Genomic DNA, 26,228 nt, shown 5'->3' with positions numbered 1-26,228 from the left:
TCAAAGAGCCAAGCCAGTGGCAAGAGAGGCCAGAGCACCTCAAGGCAACAAAAGTAGGGCAAAGGGTACCAACAGTAGTGGCATGGATCCCCCCAAGGCTGCACGAGAAGGGCTAAGTGGCACCAAGTGTGATATGAACAGCACAAGCACTATGAAGTGGGAAGAAAGCAGCGACAGCTACCCCTAGTGGCAAGAAAACCCCAAGGTTCCAAATGATGGATAAAAGGCATCAACCAAATTAGTACAAAGCATTAGGCAGTGAGAAGCCAGAGGAAATTCCTGGAGGACGCCTGATGTAGTTTCCATTCAGCATCATTAGAGAGAGAGGCTGGCTGTTCAGGCTTGGAGCTTGCGTTCACTTTTGCTGTGTCTAATCTCAGTCTTGTCAATATCATCTGCTTCCTCCACCTCCTCACAGGAGGCTAAGATGCTACTGACTAGAGGTGCCAAATTCCTTTCAAATACTAGCTTTGTATATCCTGTGATTCAGGGAATCCAAGACACAATTCTTCTGAATGAGTTTTTGAAAATACTGCCTCCAATATTTGAGAAGCAGTAATAATGAAGGAGCACAGTCCTGGATCTGGGTGCTGCACTTCTGCAGCCCCTACCTTTTGCTATGGTATGATCCATGGAAGGCTAATTACCAGATAAACAGTAGTCATCATAACCGTAAGGGAAAGCAGTTTGAAGAAAACGTCCATGAGGGCAAAAAATTGTTAAAGATAAATGTGTAAGGTCTGCGAGAAGCGTCGTATTTCCTTGGCAAGACCAATAGTTGGCAATTACTGTAAGGGAAGGGGATTTGAAAAAAAACCTTGAAGACAGCTGGAGCAGAGGCACAACCATCTAAAGGTATCAAGAGTGGCTTGGAGCAGTAGCAGCTACAGCAGGAGTGTTGGAGATTAAAATCACAAACAGTAGGTTTCAAGAAGTGCAGCAAGAAGAGTGAAACTGCTTAGCAAGCAGAGTTAGAATGTTTGGCAGCTGCACACACTGTTTACTGGCTAGCTAGCCTATGTAATATACTATAGTTGTACAATACATTACTACATTCAGCGACTCTTACAGTGTGTGCAAAAATGTTTCTCATGCACTGTATAAGTGTGCTGATTCCTTGTACGCACATACAAACTGTGAGACAGAGAAGATATAGACAAGGTTCAGGGTGGTATTCACTGCAATCTGCCTCTGAAGTCAATAGTAGGTGCAGAGTAGAAGACAAGACAACAGTATACAGAATGAGACAGAAAGACAGTGGCATCAAAAATCCCCAAGTCATATAGGGTGGGGATATCACAAACAGCAAAGAGGCATTAAAACCCTCGAGGCATAGAGTGCAGGTGAGATATCACAAACAGCCAGAAGCATGAAAACCCCAAGGTGCAAAGTGTGAACAAGGTATTGCAAACAGTAGAGATGCATGAAAACCCCCAAGGCGCAGAGTGCCAGTGGGGTATTGCAAACAGCACAGAGGCATAAAAACCCTGAAGGCATCACCAACAAGGGCATGAATTTCCCTAGGCACCACAAAGTGGTTAAATGGTACCTATAGTGGCAGGTGTTCTTCAAGGCACCATGAGAGAGCAAATGCAGTAAAGATTTAGACTAAAAGGCTTAAAGCCAGGAAAGAGGTAGGGTGGGAGGAGAAACTTTTATTTATTTCTTTATTTTTTTACATTTGATTTTGACGACAAAACAAGAGAGAAGCAGGGTGGGAGAACTAAGCTAGAATCATAGAGATGTACAACAAAAGACTAAGGCAAAGAACCAGAAAAGAGAGAGGGTGGGATGAGAAACTTGTATTTGTTTTCTTATTTTCGGCGACCGGGTCACCGAGGCAACCCTCACCCGACAGGGGATCAGGAGCTGCGACTCCGCCTTTAACGGTGGTCCCTCCGGCTATGCCTCTGCTTCATTCTTCTGTTCCGGAGCCGGGGCTGCTTGCTCCAGGTCTCCAAGAAGAACTGGACCGGATGGTTCAGGAGGCCATCAACAAGGCGATGCAACGACTCCAGGTTCCTCCGGCACCGACAAGGTACCGATTGCGGAACCATCCACCGACCCAATTCCGGCAGCGTTGGCACCGCTGCTTTCCAGGATGGAAGCGCTCATTGCTGCTTTTCCACCGATGGACCCCGGGTCTCCGATGGCTCCTGTGCCCTCCCCGCTTACATTGTCATTGGGAGGAGAAACACCGTTCCGCATCCCTCCATCGGGAGTTCTGCCTCAGCCATTGATGCCGATACGTCCCTCACCATTGATCCAACCATCGGTGCCAATACATCCGTCGGCGCCACCGAGCCATCCATTGATACCCTTGATGCCTGTGCCGGTGCCTTCGATGCCTTCATCGGTGCCTCCGATAATTCCTCCGATTCCTTCGGAGCCTAGACCAGGACCTTCAGGTATCTCACCAACCCGTCCCCCTCTAGTTCCTAGAGGGACAGGTGCTGAACCCTACGACACCTGGACTGATGATTCCTCCCCAGACACCGATGAGTTACCTTCACTACATTCACCCACTGAAAGTAGAAAGCGTTCTCCTCCAGAGGACCTCTTTTTTATAAATTTTGTGAAGGAAATGTCTGAATTGGTTCCTTTCCAATTGCAGACAGAACAGGATGACAGACATCAGATGATGGAGTTTCTCCAATTCTTGGATGCTCCCAAGGAAATAATTTCCATCCCTATCCACCAGGTTCTTCTGGATCTCCTCAAGAAGACCTGGGAACATCCTGGCTCCATTGCTCCAGTGCTCCAGTGCATAGAAAAGCTGACACTACCTATTTGGTGCAGGCAGCTCCAAGCTTTCAGAAAACTCAATTGGATCACCAGTCTGTAGTTGTTGAATCTGCACAAAAAAGAGCAAAAAGAGCAAAGAGATCAAAGCCTCACCCTTCTTTTCCCCCTGGCAAGGAACAGAAGTTTCTAGATGCCATTGGCCGCCGAGTATTCCAAGGCTCAATGCTCATCTCCCAGATTGCTGCTTATCAGCTCTATATGACCCAATATAATAGGGTCATTTTTAAGCAGATACAAGATTTGACAGATACCCTGCCTCAACAATTCCAAGATCAGCTTCAAACCCTAGTAAACAAGAGTTTTGAGGCAGACAAGCATGAGATCAGATCATCCTATGATATCTTTGATACTGCTACCAGAGTATCTGCAGCAGCTATTTCGGCAAGGAGATGGGCCTGGCTCAAGTCTTCCGACCTTCGTCCTGAGGTACAAGACAGGTTATCTGACCTACCCTGTGTAGGAGATAACCTTTTTGGGGAACAGATACAAAGGACAGTGGCGGAACTTAAGGACCATCATGAGACTCTCAGACAGCTCTCTCTGATACCTTCTGACTACTGTTCAAAACAGCCCTTCCGAAAGGACTCTAAGAAGTCCTCCTTCCGGCCAAAGAAGTCCTAGCTGCCACCAACCAGATCCCATGCCATGAGACCTTTTCAAAAAGCCCAGTCTCATCAGACACAGAAACAAAAGCCGCAAGCAGCTCCTCAACCAGGTCCTGCTTCAGGTTTTTGACTTCCACCTAGAGAGCAGCAGCCAGCCACTATTGCCTCACATACCAGTGGGAGGCCGACTGTGCCATTTCAACAACATATAGCACTCAATCACCTCAGACCAATGAGTACTGGCGATAATTGCCCAGGGTTACCATCTGAACTTTCTCTCCGTGCCACCAGATTCCCCACCTCTGCCAACGTGGAGAACATCTGATCACTCCATCCTTCTGGAACAGGAGGTCTCCCTCCTCCTCCAGTCCAGGGCAATAGAACCTGTACCCTACTCTCAGCATGGCCTAGGGTTCTATTTCCGGTACTTTCTAATCCCCAAAAAATCGGGAGGCGTTCGTCCTATTCTGGACCTACGGGCCCTCAACAAGTACCTCCAGCGAGAGAAATTCAAGATGGTAACCTTAGGCTCGCTTCTTCCTCTCTTACAAAGAGGAGACTGGCTCTGCTCTCTAGACCTCCAAGATGTATACACTCATATTGTGATAACTCCATCTCATCGCAAATACCTGAGGTTTCTAGTAGGCCCCAAGCACTATCAATACTGAGTGCTTCCATTCGGCCTAGCTTCTGCGCCACGAGTCTTCACGAAATGCCTCGCAGTGGTTGCAGCCTTCCTAGGAACTCAGGACGTTCACGTCTACCCCTATCTAGACGATTGTTTAATCAGGGCTCCCACTCAGCAAGCTGCTCAATTGTCCCTCATTCTACCCTTACACACTCTAATTTCATTAGGATTTCTCGTCAACTTCGACAAATCCTACTTAGTCCCATCTCAAACCTTATTGTTCATTGGGGCAGACTTGGACACCTTGCAGGCAAAGGCATTTCTGCCTCGACAGCGAGCTCTCACTCTCGTGTCTCTTGCACACCAGCTACAGTCCCAGCACTCCGCGACTGCACGCCACTTCCTCATCCTCCTGGGACACATGGCGTCCTCAGTTCAAGTCACACCAATGGCTCATTTGGCCATGAGAGTCATGCAGTGGACTCTACGGTCACAATGAACTCAAAGCATTCAGCCCCTGTCGACCATTGTCCACGTAACTGACTCACTCCGTCAGTCTCTTGCCTGGTTGAAAAATCAGAACAATCTCCTCCAAGGCTTGCCCTTCCAGGCTCCAGACCCTCAAATAACTCTCACCACGATGCTTCCAACCTCGGATGGGGAGCCCATGTGGCCAATCTGCAGACACAAGGATCTTGGTCTCCAGAGGAAGCCAAATACCAAATAAATTTCCTGGAGCTTCGAGCAATCAGATATGCTCTCAGAGCATTTCAGGATCACCTCTCGAATCAAGTCATCCTGATCCAGACGGACAACCATGTGGGCATGTGGTACATCAACAAACAAGGGGACATGGGCTCCTTCCTTCTGTGTCAGGAAGCTGTGCAGATATGGGCGGAAGCTCTCTCCCATTCAATGTACCTCAGGGCCACCTGGTTGCCAGGAGTGGACAATGTGTTAGCAGACAAGCTGAGTCGCATTTTTCAATCTCACGAGTGGTCTCTCAACCCCTCAGTAGCGAACTCCATCTTCCAACAATGGGGATATCCTCAGATATACTTCTTTGCATCTGCTCAGAATCACAAAGTAGAGAACTTCTGCTCTCTCATTCGCAGCAAACACTCTCAGCCCAGAGACGCATTCTCCCTCTCGTGGGCAACCGGTCTACTTTATGCATTCCCTCCACTTTCTCTTCTCTCGAAGACTCTCGTGAAGTTACGCCAGGACAAGGGTACCATGATCCTGATTGCACCTCACTGGCCACGCCAGGTGTGGTTTCCAGGATCTCTCCATTTGCAGGCACATTCCCCTGGGAAGGGACCCGCTTCTGATCACTCAAAACGACGGGTGCCTCCGCCACCCAAATCTTCAAGCTTTGTCCCTGACGGCATGAATGTTGAAAGGTTAATCCTTCAGCCACTTAACCTTTCTGAACCAGTTTCCCGTGTCCTGATTGCTTCGCAGAAGCCTTCCAATAGAAAATCTTACTCTTACAAATGGACCAGGTTTACGTCATGGTGCTCTTCTCAGTCCCTTGACCCCTTTACCTGTCCAATCACGACGTTTTTGGACTATCTCTGGCACTAATCAGAGTCAGGTCTAAAAACGTCTTCCATCAGAATGCATGTCAGTGTGGTAGCCGCCTTCCATAAAGGTGTCGGGGATGTTCCTATCTCAGTACAACCTATTGTAACACATTTTCTGAAGGGCTTGCTTCACCTCAAGCCTCCACTGCATCCTCCGGCCCCCTTCTTGGGACCTTAATCTAGTTTTGGGTCGGCTCATGAAATCACCCATTTGAGCCTCTTCACTCCTGTGACCTTCGATATCTCACATGGAAAGTGATTTTCCTTTTGGCAATCACTTCAGCTCGCAGAGTTAGTGAATTACAGGTCCTAGTTACCTATCCACCTTACACTAAACTTCTGCAGGACCAGGCAATACTCCGCACTCACCCTAAATTCCTTCCTAAGGTAGTTTCGGAATTTCACCTCAATCAATCCATCATACTACCTACCTTTTTTCCCAGGCCCCATTCCAATCCAGGAGAGCAGGCTCTGCATACCCTTGACTGTAAATGGGCTCTAGCCTTCTGTCTATACCGTACAGCTGCCCACAGGAAGAACACTCAATTGTTCGTCTCTTTCCATCCTAACAAATTAGGGCAGCCTGTGGCGGACTGCATATCCTTTTGCTATCAGCAAGCAGGCATTCCATTTCAAGACCGTGTTAAAGCACACTCTGTGAGGGCCGTGGCGACTTCAGTAGCACACCTACTCTCGGTGCCGCTTCCTGACATTTGCAGGGCTGCCACCTGGAATTCTTTCCACACCTTTGCAGCCCACTATTGCTTGGACAAAGCCGGAAGACAAGATTCCATCTTTGGCCAGTTTGTCCTTCGTAACCTGTTTACAACGTGACGTACCAACACCCTTCCGCCTGCCCGGTGGGGTTCAGGATACCCTCTACCAAATTCCACCCCCAGTTGTTCTGCCTGTGCCACATCTTTGGGTACATTTGGTGCATATTTGGATATCTTCAGCTCGGTACTCACCCATATATTCAAAAAAGCACTCAAGACATGGCTCTTTAGACAAGCCTTCAAAGACGCAATCGGCTAAACATTCACACCACAAATGAAAACGCATTCCATTAAGGACAGCTAAACAATACTACGAATAATTAATCTCTGTACAACTGACAATATACCCATGCTGTTGATATATAAGCTGTTAGTTTTAACCGTTTGCATCCACTGTTTTAATCTTTTCTTCCCTAGAGTTACACCAGTTATGTTGTTATACCAGCTGTTTTTCTCAATTGTAATTCGTTGTTTTAACTGTAAACCGGAGTGAAGGCCTCTAGCTAAACTTCGGTATATAAAAGCGTATAAATAAATAAAATAAATAAATAAATATGTGAGGACTACCATCCTGCTTGTCCTGTGAGAAAGCAAATGTTGCTTACATGTAACAGGTGTTCTCACAGGACAGCAGGATGTTAGTCCTCACGAAACCCGCCCGCCACCCCGCGGTGTTGGGCAGGTTTCGTTTTATTATTTTATTTTTTGGCACTTCCTGTAGCTTTTAAATAAAACTGAAGGGGGACCCCTGCTGGCTGCAGGGTTAGTGCCATGCTGGGCATGCCCAGTAGGGGTTAGTCAAAGTTCTGGAAACTTTGACAAAAGTGTTCCGTGATTGGGCTCCATCCTGAGATGTTACCCATATGTGAGGACTAATATCCTGCTGTCCTGTGAGAACACCTGTTACAGGTAAGCAACATGTGCTGAATCAACACACTGAAAAAATGGGAAAACTGGATACAGATATTACAGAAATAAAAAAAGTGCAAAATTCTTTGATACAGGGAGAGACGATGCTGAGTAAAAAGGTTGAGAATCTAGAAAATTCAGTGAGATATACTAACTTAAGAATTTTGAATTTTCCCAAATGTAAGATGATATCGCCAGGGGAACAATTTAAAAACTATCTTCAAGAAATTCTACAAATACCTATTGATGTGTTACCATCTTTATCAAAAGTTTATTTTTTACCTGGTATAAAAAATGGAGCACCTAAAAATCAACCATCTGAAGTAGAACCGTTAAATGTTTCAGAGTTGCTGGAAACATCTTATGAATCCCAGATTGAAAAGAGGGGAACCTTGATGGTTAAATTTATATTGTCTTCAGATAGAGACAATATATTAAAATTGTTTCTTTGTAAAAGATCCTCTCTTTACCTGGGACAAAAAATTTGGATATACCCAGATGTCTCTAAATCTACTCAAAAAATATATATCACTATACATTATCTTATGAATAAAAGCAAGAATTTTAAACTGCATTCTAAATTGGACATGAAGCCAATGAAGCAATTTCAAGTCAGGGTTAATATGTTCCCTATATTTCACCCCCATACTCAGTCATGCTTCTGCATTTTGAATCATGTATAAGGCTCTTAAACATTTTTATAGATAGACCCAAATAAAGTGAATTATAATAATCAATCTTACAGAAAACTTGAATCAGTTACATCCCAAATTCTTGCTGCCTATCACAGAGAAGCTGCCTTCGTGCTACCATGAAAATGGCCTATTATTTTCCTGCAGCTCTCTATCAGGTCCTTCAGGACTGGAATCCCGTGATCTTTGTGCCCCAGCCCCAGGGTATCCCTCACTGCTAGGTGCAGCAAGTGTGCAAGCAATAGATCCCCTGATAGTGTTGCATCCATCGGTTGCAGACAGCTGCGACCGCTCTGCCTTACCTCTTTCTCTCCCCTTTCCCTCTCTTTGGGCAAGATGGCTGTCTCCGGTGCTGAGTGCTGCGGGCCTCGGCATTCTCAGAACAGCATGGGCGTCCCCAACCACCATGCTCATGCCTGTGGCCTCCTAGGGCGCGAGCACGCACATCTCTGATGCTCAAATACACATCATGGTGGGAACCTCGGGGGCGGCCCCACTGCATGATGTCAGTACCTCCTGGTATAACTAGCCTCTGCTTCCGCTACCAGTTTGAGTTAGCAAAGACTTTGCTTCGCTACTTTGCCTCCTCTAAGCTGCCAGCTTAGAAGATTCCTTCGCTAAGGGCCTCGCTCCAGCAGAAGCTCTAGACAACCGCTCCTCGGGGTCTCTCTCTTATTTCATTCCAGGATATTGGACTACTGGGTACTCGCTCCTTGAGGACCTATCTACTTCATATCCTGCACCAAGGGCCTTCGGTCCCACCATTCTACCATCAGGAAGATGCCTTCACTCTGTGAGTATCTCTACGAACCGACGCTCCAACTCCACCCACCAGCCATGGCATTACACGCACTGCGGGCTCCTGCCTATTGTGAACATCTGGGTGAGACTATACTTCTGAGCTGCTGAGCGTATTGGCACCTCATGGATCAGTGCCGTACCTTCCTGCATTACCTTCTAATTACAGCAGTACAATAAAGACTCTGTCCATTCTGTGTCTGTTAACTGTGTCAGCCTATCGCAGTGGTTCCCCATGGGGCTCCTCCCCGTGGGTGGAGTCATATTCTTTGCGACCAAGGGTCCACAATGCCTCAAACACAACTGATTGCTAACTCAATGGACTCTGCTCAGCTCGCAGCCCTGCAGGCCATTCTTGGCCTAGCCCAGCGGATTACAGAACAACAAAGTCTTTGGAGAACCTTGCTACTGTCTTCAATCAGTTACACGCTCAACTGAGCTCCTCAGCTCCTCCTGTGTAGGGGTTGCTGTCACCAGTGGTAACCCTTAAGACCACTGTGCCCTTATCTACACCTACCGGCTTTACGGGTGAAGTCAAGATGTGCAGAGGATTCATCAATCAGTGTAGCATACATTTTGCTTTACAGCCTACTCTCTTTCCCACAGAGTCTTCAAAGACCACCTACATCCTGTCGTTCCTTGAAGGACGAGCCCTGGCCTGGACTTCACCTCTATGGGAACGTGAAGATCCTATCCTGAATGACCTATCAGGATTTCTACAACTTTTAAAGTCTGTGTTTGATGATCCGGCTTGCCAGACCATCACTTGATCCGCCTTGCTCAACCTTCAGCAAGGTAACAAGCCACATATAGACTTTGCCATCGAATTTAAGACTCTAGCATCTGAACTACATTGAGACACTGGATGCCTATGTGCCATATTCATGGAGGGTCTCAACTCTCGCATAAAGGACGAACTAGTAGCTTGCGATTTGCCTGAATCCCGTGAGTCCCTGATGGAACAAGCAGGGAGAATTGACCGCTGTATCCGCGATCGTACTCAAGAGGCTAAGAGTCCACAGAAGTCTACAGTGGGGGCTAACCGTCCAAAACCTGTGCCTATTACTTCCAGCTTGTCGTCTGCACCCCTAGAGGAGGAAGTGCCTATGCAACTAGGCTGAAGCCACTTGACCTCTAAGGAGAGATGTTACCGCAAGCGCATGGGCCTGTGCATGTACTGTGGCCAATCGAGCCACGCAGTTCAAACCTGTCCCATTTGTCCGGGAAACTGACGGGCCTGGGATCTGCAGGAGGACTTCTCCTGGGCCTTACCTCTCCTACTTCTCCATTATCTTTACCTGTATCCCTGCTTTGCGGAGGTCTCGAGTTTCAGACTCTCGCTCTCATTGATTCCGGTGCCGGAGGTAATTTTATTCTAAAGCGCTTGGTCGAACACCTGAGGATTCCTACTACACCAATAGATAAGCCTCTGCTATTGTCATCCATCCATGGAGAACCACTTCCTGGAGAAGTTTCATTGATCACCCAGGCCACTGGCCTGCGCACTAGAGCCCTACACTCAGAATCAATTTCCTTTCTAGTGTTGGAAAAAGTCATGCATCCGGTGGTGTTGGGTCTGCCGTGGCTTCAAGACCATATGCCACAATTTAATTGGGCTACCTTGGAACTGTCCCGGTGGGGACCAGACTGTCATGGTCGGTGTCTTGTGTTGAATATGGAGGCATAGAACACACTTGAGGCAGCTTTCATGGCAGGCAGGAAGAGAGAAGGGCTGAGCCCTCACGAGGCTCTTCCTTTTATTGTACATTCATACAAAGGCAGATGATGTATCATTACATGATTGGCTACTTTCCCCATAGCAACAGACGAGTCCCTACACTATTGGCTTTGGCTCAGGGGGTGTGCACGGATCATCTCATTGGCTGCTGAAATCTATACCTCCTGACTTTGTCCTGCCTCTGACTAGGGAACACCCAGCCCCTCCCCCAGGAATTCAGGGCCAAGCACAAGCCAGAGAAATACATGAAGTCAGGTATCCTTTCCCAGGCAGAGACTTAAGCACAAGTGATGCTTTTATTCAGGCAAAGGTCAGGGAAGTTAGTGTTTAAACCCCAAATTGGCCTGCTGGCAAAGCTTATATTTCCCACAGTCTTGCTGAAGTTTCACTGCTCATCTGCATGCCTACCATTCCATTACCTGGCTTACCGCCACAATACGCCTCCTTTCAGGATGTTTTCTCTAAGCAAGCAGCTGATGTGCTTCCTCCACACAGAGAGTTTGATTGTGCCATAAATCTGAAGCCAAACTCTGAACTTCCCAAAGAAAGAGTCTACCCTCTTTCTGTAGCTGAGACCAAAGCTATGTCTACCTACATACAGGAAAATCTATAAAAGGGATTTATCAGACTGTCCAAATCCCCTGTTGGTGTAGGCTTCTTTTTCGTAGGGAAAAAGGATGGCACCTTATGCCCCTGCATCGACTACAGGGGTCTGAATGAGATTACCATCAAGGTCAGGTACCCCCTGCCCTTAATATCTGAACTGTTTGATAGACTCCAAGGGGCCAAAATATTCTCCAAATTGGACCTAAAAGGAGCTTACAACTTGGTGCGTATTCAAGAAGGAGACGAATGGAAGACTGCTTTTAACACCCGTGATGGACACTTTGAATACCTCGTCATGCCTTTCAATTTAAGTAACGCACCTGCAGTCTTTCAAAATATGATGAACAACATCTTACGGGACTTACTGTATCAATGCGTAGTAGTATATCTTGATGATATACTGATCTTTTCTCAGGATCTGCAAAGTCATCAGGAGGATGTTAAGAAAGTCCTAAGATGCCTGCTTGAGTACCGCCATTACGCAAAGCTTGAGAATTGCGAATTTCACAAAGAAGCTGTACCCTTCCTGGGGTATATCGTTTCGAAGAACGATTTTCAAATGGACCCCAAGAAACTTGAGAGTATCCAGGATTGGCCTCAACCCACAGGCCTGACGGCATTACGTCGCATCTTAGGTTTTACCAATTACTACCGATCCTTCATTAAAAACTACTCATCTTTGACAGTCCCTCTAACTGCTATGACCAAGAAGGGTGCCAATCCTTCCAATTGGTCTCCTGAAGCCATCTCGGCCTTCATGATGCTCAAAGAGGCTTTTCAAAAGAAGCCATGTCTCCGCCACCCTGACCCACACCGTCCTTTCATCGTGGAGTTTGACACATCCGACGTTGGTGTGGGGGCGGCTGTAAGTCAGTACAGCGAATCCAGTGTGCTGCATCCTTGCTCCTTCTTTTCTAGGCAATTCTCGCCTTCAGAGAGAAACTATAGGATAGGAGACAAGGAGCTTCTCGCGATTAAACTGGCTTTTGAAGAGTGGCGTCCCTGACTAGAAAGCGCACAACACCAAATAGTATACACCGATCACAAGAATCTAGAGTATCTTCGACATGCTCAACAACTCAACCACCGTCAGGCAAGTTGGTCCTTGTTTTTCAACAGGTTCGATTTCCTTCTGAAATACCGTCCAGGAGAAAAGAACACCCGGGCTGATGCCTTATCGATCTCCTTCTCACCTCAGGACGAGCCAGATGAACCCCGTTATATAATCGACCTTGTAAGAGTGGTTCTCACAGCCACCCACACGGTACCTGCTGGGAAGACGGTGGTGGCCAGAAGTTTAAGAAAAAGACTGTTGAAATGGGCACTGTATTAGCTAAACTCTTCATAAAGCACATCTTCCATCTTCACGGGATGCCCAAACATATACTATCCGACAGAGGAGTGCAATTTACTGCAAAGTTTTGGAGAGCATTATGTCAGAAGTTTGACATCGCTTTAGATCTAACCTCTGCCTACCAACCTCAGTCTAACGGTCAGACTGAGAGGATGAATAGGACGACCCTATGTCAACTCTAGACAGAACGACTGGGCTGAATTACTGCCTTGGGCAGAATTTGCCATCAATTCCCATTCAGTTTCTTCAACGGGGTCTTCCCCTTTCCAACTTGTCTATGGGAGACAACCTTTACCTCCACTACTCCATTGACAGTAGCCTCTCCTGCTGCCCAGGCTACCACTGCAGAATTATCCCAGCTTTGGAGACAAACGAAGGAGCTCCTTTTTTTTTTTTTTTTACCTTTATTTATAGCTTTTCAAATAATAGATACAATCATATTATTTGTATACAGAAAAACATGGTCATTTATACCAATCATCAAATTTTTTCAGTTATTACATTTAGGAAATAAACCATTAGTATCAATCAAATGGAGGGTTCCTATTCCTTGATAATTATCTTTTTAAAGGGGAATATAAGAATAAATCATAATCAAGATTGATTCATACTGTGACTATACCCAATATTTATCATTACATGGATAGTGGGGATGAGGTAGGCATCCTATTCTGAGTTAAGAAATTCCTTAATTGATCTGGAGCGAAAAATAAATATGTAAGTTCCTGTTTTTTTATAATACACTTGCAAGGAAAGCGAAGGGTAAAAGAAAAACCTAATGAAAGAACCTCTTGGCGAAAATTCAAAAAGGCTTTGCGCCTTTGTTGGGTGGTCACAGCCAAGTCAGGAAAGATTTTAACATCCTTGTCATGAAATTTAACTGGGTATTTGCTAAAGTATTTCTTCATAACAGAATTAACATCCAAAAAGGAGTAAAAAGTTACTAGCAATGTACCCCAGTTAATTACTTCCAAGGAAGAATCCTCTAGAAAATTAGACAAATTACCTTGAAATAATTCTGATCTTGCCACATTTCTTGTAGGAGGAAGAAAACTGCAATTATTTATAGTTGGAGCTCTATCCTCAGAAAAACCGAGTTGCCCAACAAGAAACTTTTTAAAAGTAATCAGAGGTTCTTCTCCTACTTTACGAGGAAAATTTAGAATTCTTAGATTAAATCTTTTAGAATTATTTTCTAACATTTCAACTCTACGAGATAAATATTCTTTATCTTTAACTGAAGCTTGTCTAATTTCTGAGTTTTTCTTCTCTTGGAGTTCCAAAACTTTAATTCTTTCATTGGAGTCCTTTATCTGTTTCTGTATTCCCAGACAATCTTGTTGATTTCCTTCGCACATTGAATTCATTTTTCTTTCCAGATTTTGAATTTTCCCCATCATACCAGCCATCATGTCCCATAACGTATCCATCGTTACTACAGCTGGTTTGGTTGGGATTTCACCCTGCTTTGGATTTGGGAAAGAGTCTTTAACTCCTATTGGGACCAAAGCAGAAACGTCCACTGCTGCCCCTTTTAAAATTCTAGAGGCAGCTGTGTCTGTTTCTATTTCATTTTGGACTTTAATTGCATCAAACTGCAATCTTTCAGATGTTAACTCAAAATTTTCCGAAGCAGGTTCTATTAACCCTTCCAAAACCCTCTGCTGTGGTGCTAGCCCGATGTGAGGGCTAAGGGACGCTTCCTCTGCAGGCTCAATAGATTTCCCCAAAACTACTGGCGCACCAGATTCTTCAGCTCCCTTTAATGCGGGTATAGGGAAGAGCATATAGCTTGAAATTTCTTGCTGTATAGGGGACGGCATTGGTAAGGGAGGATAGGTTCTTATTCTCCCTTTCCGCTTCGGAGGCATATCAAAGGATAGCAAGAAATAGCTAACACACTCTTAGTAGAATCTATTTATAAATATATCAAGGGTTATGAGCAAGGAGCATAGTTGGAGAGAGGTAAATCCAATTACAGTTCTTACTTGACCTTGGCACTCCGGCGACTCTGGCGAAGCCCGGCAAAGCCCGTTGTCTGCGCGCGCCCCTTGAGCGCGTGCGGCTTTAGCGACGCGCCGGCTCTGCTACGCGCCGCACGCTGGCCGCTGATATTGGCCGCTTCCGGTCCCGCCTCTAATCAGCTCCTCTGTGCCGCACAGCCCAGCAGCTGACTCGGGTTACCGTCCTGCCTCCGACCTCCGCGATGACACACTCGGGGCTTCTCTCTCCGCTCCTGCTCGCCCTCAAGGTAGGAGAGCCAGGGGGCCGCTGATATTGGCCGCTTCCGGTCCCGCCTCTAATCAGCTCCTCTGTGCCGCACAGCCCAGCAGCTGACCCGAGTCAGGAGCTCCTTTTTAAAGCAGGACAAAAGGCAAAGAGGACCTATGATGCCCATCACCAAAAGGCACCTCAGTTCCAGCCAGGCGACAAGGTCTGGTTAAGCACAAAATACCTCTGACTCAAGCTCCCTTCTGCAAGATTTGCTCCTCGCTTTGTGGGACCTTTCGCCATCCTTCGGCAATTAGGAAATTTAACATACAGTCTCAAACTGCCTCCATCAATGAAGATACACAATGCATTTCATGTATCTCTACTAAAGCCAGTGATACTCTCCAAGTTCTCCAGAAAGGAACCAGAATCCACCAGCCTGGACACAGAGGATGACATTGAATATGCCGTAGACGACATCCTTGATGTACGTAAAAGATGCAAGACATGGGAGTACCTCATCTCTTGGGAGAACTATGGCCCAGAGGAAACCTCCTGGGAACCACGGGCCAATATTACAGACAAGGAGATGCTGCGCCAATTCCATCTGGCACACCCATGGAGAGGACCCTTTGAAGGGGGGTACTGTTGAGTCCGTTGGTCGCAGACGGCTGCGACCACTCTGCCTTACCTCTTTCTCTCCCCTTTACCTCTCTTTGGGCAAGATGGCTGTCTCTAGTTCTGAATGCTGCGGGCCTCGGCGTTCTCAGACCAGCATGGGCGACCCTGTCCGCCATGCTCATTCTCGTGGCCACCTAGGGCGCGAGCGCGCACATCTCTGATGCTCAAATACACATCATGGCGGGAACCTCGGGGGCGGCCCCACCGCATGACGTTAGTACCTCCGGGTATAACTAGCCTCCGCTTCCACTACCAATTTGAGTTAGCAAAGACTTCGCTTTGCTACTCTGCCTGCTTTAAGCTGCCAGCTTAGATGCTTCCTTCGCTAAGGGCCTCGCTTCAGCAGAAGCTCTAGACACCCGCTCCTCTGGGGTCTCTCGCTTCCAACTTCCCTTCGGGGTCCTCACTAACTTAGACAACTGCTCCTCAGGGGTCTTTCTCTTATTTCATTCCAGGATATTGGACCACTGGGTTCTTGCTCCTCGAGGGCCTATCTACTTCATATCTTGCACCATGGACCTTTGGTCCCACCATTGTACCATCAGGAAGATGCTTTCAGTCTGTGAGTATCTCTACTAACTGACGCTCCAACTCCACCCACCAGCCGCGGGGTTACTCGCACTGCGGGCTCCTGCCTATCGTGAACATCTGGATGAGACTATACTTCTGATCCTGATGAGCTTTTTGGCACCTCGTGGATCAGTGCCTTACCTTCCTGCATTTCCTTCTAATTACAGTAGTACAATAAAGACTCTATACATTCTGTGTCTGTTAACTGTGTCAGCCTATCGCAGTGGTTTCTCACAGGGCACCTATCCGTGGGTGGAGTCATCTCCATTGCGACCAAGGGTCCACAATGCCTCAAACACAACAGATAGCTTTTATCTTCCTCTGCCATTATCATATTTTTCCCACTGTCTGTCACAAAAAAGCCTGCATAAAGTCGCTTGCCTCTCTGGTCTAGCTGCCAGTTTTCTAACATCTTTTTTATGTCTGTAAGGATATTGCATGAGGAATGCTTGCTATCCATCACCTGGGAGTGTAGCACGGCCCACCTGCACCCTGATGCTGGTCACCACTAGAGCTGCTGCCTGCCTGTGTTTTGGCCAGTGATGTAAATCTGCGGTTATTTAGACTGCGGAGTTAGCAATCTGATGTAATTGGCTCCTAAGGAAGGTGGAGTCAGCAGTCTTGTAGTGTCTTAGATATCGTCTTGCTAAGGAGTAGCAATCTGTAATGAATCTGATATAGTTGTGGGTGGATGCCTGGGCCGATGGCAGATGACCACGCCCCCGGGAGGATATCCCGAGAGGGACCACCGGCTAGGCTTGAGTATGGAGACAGACACACATTAGTTCTTTTATTAAACAGGTTTTTGAAACCACCAGAGGTGGCAGTAGTGAGCTGATATGCCCGGCAGGGCTGTAGTCCCTCAGGTACTAGAACAGCGATCCCAGGATGACTGAGCTGTTGAGAAACTGTAGAAAGTGAGTAGGCAGAGTTCATAAACAGAACTAGATGACAAATCTCACATAAGGTCTCAAGGAAGCTCAGGAGCTGGAAAGGTTTAGGCCCTCGAGGAGCGAGTACCTGGTTCCAGGGAAAGCTCTGAGAGAGCGATGGTAACTCACAATTGTTTGTAGCAGCGATAGCTTCCAGGCAGTAGAGAATCTTCAGAGTGTCCAGGAACATGGGCCCTCGAGGAGCGAGTACCGGTTCCTATCTGTAATCTGAAAGTAAAGAAAAGAGCGAGGCCCCCAAGGAGCGGGTACCTCTGGTAAGTCTGAGGAGGCAGAGTAGCTTTGGAGCATAGCCGAAGCAATCCCCTTGCTAACTCAGTTAGATAGCGAAATAGAGACCTTTAAATACTGGAAGTGGATGACGTCATCTCAGGGGGACTCCCCTGAGGTTCGCGCTCTTGCTGGTACTTCAATCAGAGCACGCGCGCCCTAGATCTTCAGGCAACATGGCGGATCTGCAACGTCGAGCCCGTCCGGGGACGCCGGAGGGAGATGGCATGGAGACGCTGCGGCAGCCAGCCATCCATCAGACCTGGAGGGAGTCGCCACAGAGGTAAAGAGGGCGGAGTGAGGACGTCTAGCAGCGACGGTCACAACAGCCAGCTCCCACTGGCCTTCAGGGGGAGGTGGATGTGCATAGTGTTCACACTGGTCCAGATGTTGCTGGTGAAATGCATGCTACTTTCTTCTGCTTTAGCCAGCTGAACATGCTTAAGAGTACAGCATTGATTGTACAGGGTGAGGAAAACCTGCCTACGAAATGTAGTCTTGGAGGGCACTTTGTAATTGGGGACTAAGAGGTGGAGCAGACACTTAAAGCCTAGGTTCTCTGCAGGGGCTGACCATCTAGGGCAGTCATTTCCCTGATGCACCTCTTCACTACTTTGGATGTTGTCTTCTTGCCCCGAGACAGTGATACAGAATACCACCCCATTTTCTCAATGTGATTTGCAACTGCAGATGCATTGCAGGGAGCTGCTGGCTTGCCACCTGACTAGTGGAAGGGGCCATGGGCTCAGCTTGGTTAAGAGTCTTCCCCTTTTCAACCCCTTTGTTAAGGCTTTGACTTTTATTAGGAAAGGGGATCCCCAGGCTAGTACTGCTGCCCTCCCCGATTCCAGTGCTAGTGAGTGGTGTTTCTTTAAGAGGTACTATATACCAGCACTTGTCAGATGCCCCAGTTCCTTCCCTCTACTAATGACCCTACTGTAGTGAGTACCCTGAACAAAACATATGTCATCCCTAACTTTAAATTGTCCCCACACAAGGGATGTCTTGTGTGATCTGCTCTCTGTATGCTTGGGAGCTGCTGCTGCTGGCACTAGAGTTGAGGTTCAGGGTTGACCATGAAGTAAAAGCCCAGGGGCATCACTCACACACTCTGCCTGCACTGCCTGCTCTTCCTGGGGGTAATTCTCAGTGCTGTCAGTATCTTCTACCTCCCCCAAACTCCTCACTAGAAGTTAAGACACTACTGACTAGAGTAGTAAGTGGCTTGCCAGTTCCAAAACTCAATCTCTGTCTTTCTAGGGCTATCCCTGACAGTGTCTGCAAAAATGTTTCTGTCACACATATGGAGTTTAGGGACAGGGCTGTCTTTTTTTCTCACTGCTACTAGTACTGCTTGTACTTCTCTCAGACTGGGCTGACTCTGCCATAATACCTAATCCTCTGACCCTGCAGTTTCCTCCTCTCCCCTTTCCTCAGAGTGGTGTCATAGAATATTGAAATTTGAAGAGACTGCTAGGGGTTTTAATATCACAGTGGATTTTATTGATACTTTACCATCACATACCAGAACCACTCTAATACTATTGAATGAGTATGTCTCACACACATGCAATAACACAGGGAAGCAAGACCTGCAGCTCGCTCCCAATTACCCCCCCATCCCCCCATACAAAACACAGAAACATCTGTATGGCTTTAAAATAACGCTGCAGTTTATTACAAAACATAACCCGAGCCCCTAGAACTTATTATACATAAACACCAAAACACATTTCCCCTTCCCCTCCTTCTTGCCCCTCTTCACTTACCACCGCGTCCCAGTGGTAAGACTACGTTGACGCTCCCCCATCTCTTACCCTGCTGCTGCCCCAGCGAGGGCAAACGCACGGCCTGAGCATCGACCCCCCCCTTGCTCGTAGGCCTTCCCGTGTAGAGTCCCAAACTACACAAGATTCACCCCCCCTCCAATGTCTTTTACAATACAATACAACACATTACCACGTAGGGCTCGGGTTTTCCGCCACAAACAAAGGCAACCTATGGCTGTCTTTGTTCCTCCACTGCGGCCCTAAACCTATTACATTTGTTGCTCAAATCCTTCCTGCAGAGCATTGTTAAATAAGTCAAGGCCAATGTCTGAAAGATGTACCCCATCACCCCGAAATAAATCTACCAGTACTTCCCACGACCAATCATGCCTTACCCTGAAACCGCCTTTTTTATCAGCCATTTACCAATTTGGCAGTTCCATTTTTTAACACCCTTGCGCCACAATGGCTCCGTATGATGCCGAATCCGCACAATAATGTCTGACCAACCCACTCTCGTACCTGGCATCCCATTTATAATACTTGCCAAGTCTTTTCTCATGTGCGCTACTTATTCCCGCCACGACAGTTTCCTGATATCATTTCCACCCAAATGAATAATCATAAGCCGTGGAACACCCAAAATTTTAACCAGCCCCTGCAGGAAAGAGAGCAACTCCCCCCAATGCATGCCCTGCCTACTGAACCAGTGAACTGTCCACTTTTGGGTATCTAAGTTCGTGTCCTCCGTAAGAATTCTTCGCTGCCCTCCACTGCGCCCAATGAACGAAGGAATGGTCCACGACCCAGACACATTCCCGATTGCATGGTACCCCTTCAGTTTCTGCAAAGAAAAGAACCCAATTAGCCACTGGCAAAATTACCCCTCCCCCGCAGACCTCTAAGTTAAGTGCTTCCGAACATATGACCGATAGGCCTCAGATTTCCAGCGCCCGATTGATTGAATCCACCGTACGGACCACCCTAACTCCACAGCGGTGGTTGCTACTCCAATGTGGAAAGAATGCGGCGTATAGTGCTCCGCATCCCAACCTAATCCCTCCACCACCCTTTTTAAAACCTGTGAAAACTGAAAAATGGTCAACGGTGAACCATCTTCGTGCACGAAAAAAGAGCCCTGGACTTCCGGCCTCACTCGTACAAACGCTTGAGAGCCACACACCGGGCACGCCAGCTCATCATGCGCCTGCAACAACGAAATCCAATGCCCTTTGCCCTTTTGATCCATCTTAGATTTGCGAATGCACAGAATCACCCTATGCTCGGAAACCCATACGTCTTGAGCCTGCAGCCCCACCCCGTAAGCGCTCCCCTTGGATCTGGCTACCAACTCGCTGACCCTCATGGCTCCGAAAAAAGCCAATGAGAATGTTGCTCTAAACAGCAATAACTCATACTGGGACCAGCAAACCTCCGCCAATTGCTCCGCTATCCGCAACAGGTCTGTATACCTGATGGGTCGCCATTTATCCCCTTCCTCCGCTCTTCCCCTCCACCATCCACCCAACACCCGCTTAACCAAGAAACTTCTGACTGGATTTCCCCAACCACCCAATTTCTGAAAAAAGGAAAAACCCGCCAACTGACAACGCACGGATGCCAGCGAATAACCTGACCACTTAGTCCACAAAATAAACTGGACCACATCACATTCGCGAACTGCCCCCCCCCCTTCCATCCCAAATTCTGCAAAAAGCAAGACACCACTCCCCTGCCCACCAAGTAAGATTTCCAAGTAGCCGGTTCCATGGATTGTCGAATCAAGCTCCACATGTCCTCCTGCCGAGTTGCCATAGATGCTCCGGCAATGGTTCTCCCATCAAACTCACCTGCGGCGCCAACGACCTGAAGATGTCCCACTTGAAACAAGAAAGAGCATCGCAATCAGGTTCAGGCTACCCAGGGACATGCCTAGCCATGATAGTCACATTCCAATGCAAACATAGGAATACCAGGTCCCTCAACAACACCGACACTCATGGACACCTAGCGAACTGCTTGTTGATCACTTGAACGACCCCCAAGTTGTCACACCAGAAAACCACCATTTTGTTCTGAAGTCTATTCCCCCAAAGGGCAAGCGCTACTATTATAGGGAACAGCTCAAAGAATATGATATTCCTTGTGATCCCTTCCGCCTCCCAATCCTTGGGCCTCTGCTCCGCACACCACTGCCCCTGAAAATACACACCAAAACCAATCGCCCCGGCCGCATCCTAATACAACTCCAATTCCTCATTGGATACCTCCGCCTCTTGCATCATGCATACTCCATTGAAAGAGTCTAAAAAACCCTCCCAGACCTCCAGTTCCTCCTTCACTGCTCGAGTCACCCTAATAAAATGATGCCCTGCCTTTACTCCCACAGTGTTTGCCGAAAGCTGACGAATAAATGCAACGACCCATTGGAATCACTCGGCATGCAAAATTAAGCGAACCAATCAGTGACTGCATTTGCTTCAAAGTCACTTTAGTCAACCTTAGAACCAGCCTCACCAATTCCTTCAACTGAACGACTTTATCTAACGGCAAATGGGACACCATTCCCACCGAATCCAGTTCAGTCCCTAAGAAGGTAAGAGTAGTAACCAGACCCTCCAACTTTTCCCGCACAGTGGGCACTCCTAATGACCGGGTTACCTCCAGAAAACCATCCAACTATCCTGACAGACACTTGACCTGCTAGGTCCCACGAACAGAAAATCATCTAAATAGTGTAACATAGCTTTGCAACTGTTATGTTGCATCGTGACCCATTGTATGAATGTACTAAACGCCTCGAATAATGCCCAGGAAATCGTGCAGCCCATTGACAAACAACAATCCACGAAATATCCCCCTTCAAAATAGAAAGCTAACAGTGGAAAGCTCAGCGAGTTAATGGGTAAGAGCCGGAACGCTGATTCTATGTCCACCTTGGCTAGTAAAGCCCCAGATCCCGCATCACGCACTAAAGCTACGGCCTCGTCAAAAGACGCATATTTCACCGTACACTCTCGGCACGGAATAAAGTCATTGACGGACGATCCCTCCAGATACGATAAGTTCAGAATCAACTGAAACTTTTTCGACACCTTCTTTGGAATGACCGCCAGCGGAGACAAATGCATCCATTCGAAAGGCCGAGTATCAAAAGGCCCCGTCACCCTCCCCAACTGAATCTCTGAACGCAACTTTTCCCTGGCGATGTCCGCCAATCGATAAGCAAACCTAGCGTTCCTCGCTAGCCCCCCGCCCCCTGGATCCTCATACGGGATACTAAATCCCACACTAAAACCAACACTCAACAAAATAGCTGCAGCTGCATCCGGATAGCACCGTAACCACTCCTTTAACATGGAGACAACTACCGGTGAATCTGACTTCTGTTCCAGGACCTTATAATTTTCCACTTTTAGTAAGGGCGGTATTCTGCCCCTGCGAGCACTTTGTGGCAGGATGCGCTCCTCCACAAGAAGTGCACGCATGCCTGAACTTGCACTCGGGAAACAGTCATGTGAGCTTGTTGAATCTCCAACAGATGTCAGACTCGCCCCCCGATAGTTTACTACCTGGCTGAAGGTTCCTAACTGTTCCTGGCCCACGCAAGGAACCACCCTTACCACCGATGGCCCCATACCCTGAGTTACCGCCCGCTCCTCCCCCAACCCCTGCACTTTTGGCTGCACTGACCCCCTTGTTCGTCATCTGAGTTAACCACAAATGAATATCCTGAGTGCCTCAGGACATAAATCTATTCCCCGCCATTTTATCGCAAAACTTTTCATCATAGTTGAGCCAAGCCCAACCTTCGTAATCTTTGAATGCACCCAGTATGCTGTCCGCGTAGGATAGCAAAGCACAATATTGGGTCGGGTCAAAGTGCCCTACCACGCTAGCCAATCTTAAGAAACCCCGTACCCAATTGAATATATTTTTAGAAATTTTTGGCCCAGAGCCATCCCTTTTATTCTTCTTCTTGGCTTTCTTTTTATCCTTTCTCCCACCCCCCCCCCCCATCGACTCTTTAATAATTTTAAAATATTCACAAATTTACTTTTGCGAATCCGCCTAACTAGGCGCTTCGGCACCTCCTCCCACAATTCGGTTAAGGATGCCAATGCCGGATGTCCCATGTCTTGTTTCGGACCCTCTGCTTACACTGTGCGCTGACCCGGCCCTGACTCTCCCGAACTCGAGGACGACGAAGACGAACTAGAAGAACTACTAAACCTCGTCCTCTTTTTCTTCCTAGCTGACCCCCTAGACTCGTGCTCCTCGCCCCCTGCCATCTTACCTGCTCCTGCACCCGCTGCATTGCTGCCCGGAACTTCTGCTGGATGTCCCGCCGCCAAAGCCCTTCTTGGAAAATCGACCTCTTGCCCCGCTGGGAACTCTCGTTCTCTCCAGGCCTCTTGTCTCGATGTTCCTGGCAACACCTCCTCCACCGCATCTGGAAAAGAATCTGCCTCCACTCTGCCCCCCTACTGGTCACTGCACCTTTGCCCCGAATCCCCTTGCCCAGCACACCCGAGGCCAGAAGTGAGTGTTCCTGCCCACTAGCCCACTCCTCGTCCCCTTGCTCAGCCAAATGCCATCTGCCTGCTGAAAAATGCTCCTCCCCAAACTCACCCCTGAACTCTGGAGGCCAACCCCCTACCACCCCCATACTCCAGCCGCCCTCCCCCCCCCCACGGAATGGGGGCTTGACCCGAAGCAGGTCCCCACATATTGCCCCAATATATCTGCGATCAGTGCAACTGTAGGGCCCCCTAGCGCCCCATGCCTTCCCACTGTTGGGACTTCCCCGCTGAAGCGAGGCAATCTACATGGGCCCGCCGCCATACCATGGGCCATGAGCCCCCCGGTGCTGGCCTCCTGACTGCCTGCTTTCCCCGCCCTCCCTCAACACTAACTGGCTTCCGTTTTCGCGGAACCCCGGAGGCAGCTAGAGGCCTAGGGCCTGGCTGCCCTCCATTTATGGGTGCCTTTCTGCCCCTGTGCACATTGCTCCTCCTACTAGGTGGGGGAGCCTTGCCTTTACCAACCCCTCGCAGGGCCGCCGTAGAGGAGCCGGGCCTTTGCTCCCAGCGAGAGCCCTGACGCTGTTTGCCCCCTGCCTCGATGCCTGGGGTTATCATGTCGCCTGCGCTGACCAGGAACTCCAGGATTGCAGGGGCGCCGTGTGTTGCATGGGCGGGGCCGGAGGAAGGTGCAGGCGGAAAAAAAATTTGCCTCCTTAGGCGTTAAGGGAAATCTCCACTACCGCTCCCGGCGGTGAAGAGGTAAGGGAAGGAGGGCCAGAGGTAGCAGCAGGGGCAAAACCCGGGGCATCCCCCAAGTTGGAAGAGAGGGAGGGGGAAGGCCAAAGCGCAGGTGAAGCTGGGCCGGGAGGGAGGCAGACCCGTGGGGTGGTCGTCCGCGGCGAGGCCCCGGGCCGAGATCCACTTACCACTTGAGGCTGGGGTGGAGGGGCAGGGCCCGGGCCCCGAGGGGAAACGCTGTCAGCCGCTGGGCGATGGCCAGTCACTGCCTCCAAAAGAGGGGGGGCCGGTTAGACCTTCGCGCACTTCATCACCCTCAAACAAAAATGCTGCGCAGACTAGAAAAAACACAAAAATGCACCAAAAACCGCCGAAAAAAATCTGGAATCGCCGCGGAGCAAAAGCAGAAATCTGCCGCTTGCTTCGCTGCTAGTTCCTGACTGACTCGTATTGTGCCAAAGCCCTGGCGCTCCAGTAAGGCAACCAATGGCAAGGCAGCAATTCAATACCTTGTATGTTTAATAGCCTTGATCACCATTACTATCATACCCTTTCAGAGTGCTACAATTATTAGTTATTTAATATCCTTGACTACCTTAATTACTAGTCTATTTTAATATTTCCTTGTATCCCCTATAATTGCACTTACAATGTGCCATTATTATCTTTCTTGTTAAATGTAAACCGATGTGATGTTTTTCACTAAATGAATATCGGTATAGAAAAATCCGCAAGTAAATAAATAAAGGTAAGGACTGTTTTTAACCTATGAAAATTGCTTAGAAAATGACTTGGATTCTATTTTTACTGATTCTTTTTGAGTATATTTACCTTGTATGGTTCTAATATATTTTGCAGTATTAATATTGTAACTTGCTATGAGGTTTAAGGGACTGGCAGGATATCAAGAATAAATAAATAATAAATGAGTACTTTCCCTTACTATTGAGCTTGGTAATGTTACAATCCATCAGATAGTTAGGGTTTTTTGGCTAGGATAAATTACTACTCGAAACAAGGCCTGGATTTTACTTTATTATATTATCAAATATAGGATTTTTTTTTTAAACTGGCCTCCTTGTTGGTAAAGTTATTATTTTAATAGAAATCTTATGTCACAATTTTTAAATTTACCAGTAATATTGCCCCCTTTTCAAATTTTGCTCTATTATGGAATTGAATGTTAATGCTAATGGTAGCTTTGCTTTTGTGGTTCATGTCTCTAGACCACAAGCGATTTACAATTGCTGTAGACTGTGTAATAACAATAGAAAAGGGTATCGGCTATTAAGGGGTTTCTTAACGATGACCTGTTTTCACAGAACCAGATGGTGAGAGATCTGGAGGCCCGGGTACAGCAACTGACTCTAGAGGCAGAGAACAGTAATTTACAACGCCAGAAACTTTCTCAAGAAAAGACAGAAGTAGAAAAAAACTATCAGACAACCTGCTCTGAACTACAGGAAGCAAGGGCGAGGTACAGTATTCTAATAATTTTTTATCTCTCACTATGCCAGTTAAACCGTCGCAGTTCCTCTTTTCCCAAGACTCTGGAAAACATTCATAAAAGAAAGCACTGACAATGTATACAAGTTCACATAGGGCCTCATTTTCCAATATCGCATTGGTAACGCATTAGGGGGCGTTACCAATGCAAATGAGGCTTCTTTCGTGCAGTGGGGAAACATCGCGTGCGGCGATGTTTTCGCCATTCGCGAAAACATTAGCACCGCACGCGATGTTTTCCCAGTGTGCGATGATTCTTTCGGTGTTTCATTGCAGTGCACGATATTTGCCGGTTTTTGCACTTCAATCATTGCGGTCCACGATAGTCCCGGACAGCCCGTTTCGGAGGGAGGGAGGGAGGGAGGGAGGGAGGGAGAGAGAGAGAGAGAGAGAGAGAGCGAGAGAGAGAGGGCCATGAGAGAGAGAGAGAGAGATGAGAGAGAGAGAGAGAGAGAGAGAGAGAGAGAGAGAGAGAGAGAGAGAGAGAGAGAGAGAGAGAGAGAGAGAGAG

General features: G+C 47.7%; 1 protein-coding gene across 6 annotated transcripts in view; it reads left to right on the top strand.

The window, feature by feature from the left end:
* CEP112 (centrosomal protein 112) overlaps nucleotides 1-26,228 on the top strand; it is a 1,022,051-nt gene that overhangs the window by 272,318 nt on the left and 723,505 nt on the right. For all 6 annotated transcript variants that reach the window (XM_029599329.1, XM_029599330.1, XM_029599331.1 and 3 more), the window contains one exon: nucleotides 25,535-25,689. In XM_029599329.1, the coding sequence (XP_029455189.1) occupies nucleotides 25,535-25,689 (155 nt within the window). The remainder of the gene's footprint in view (nucleotides 1-25,534; nucleotides 25,690-26,228) is intronic.

This window comes from Rhinatrema bivittatum, chromosome 4 (genome assembly GCF_901001135.1).
Source record: "Rhinatrema bivittatum chromosome 4, aRhiBiv1.1, whole genome shotgun sequence".
Taxonomy (NCBI): Eukaryota; Metazoa; Chordata; class Amphibia; order Gymnophiona; family Rhinatrematidae; genus Rhinatrema; species Rhinatrema bivittatum.
This window is presented reverse-complemented; position numbering and strand designations above follow the sequence as displayed.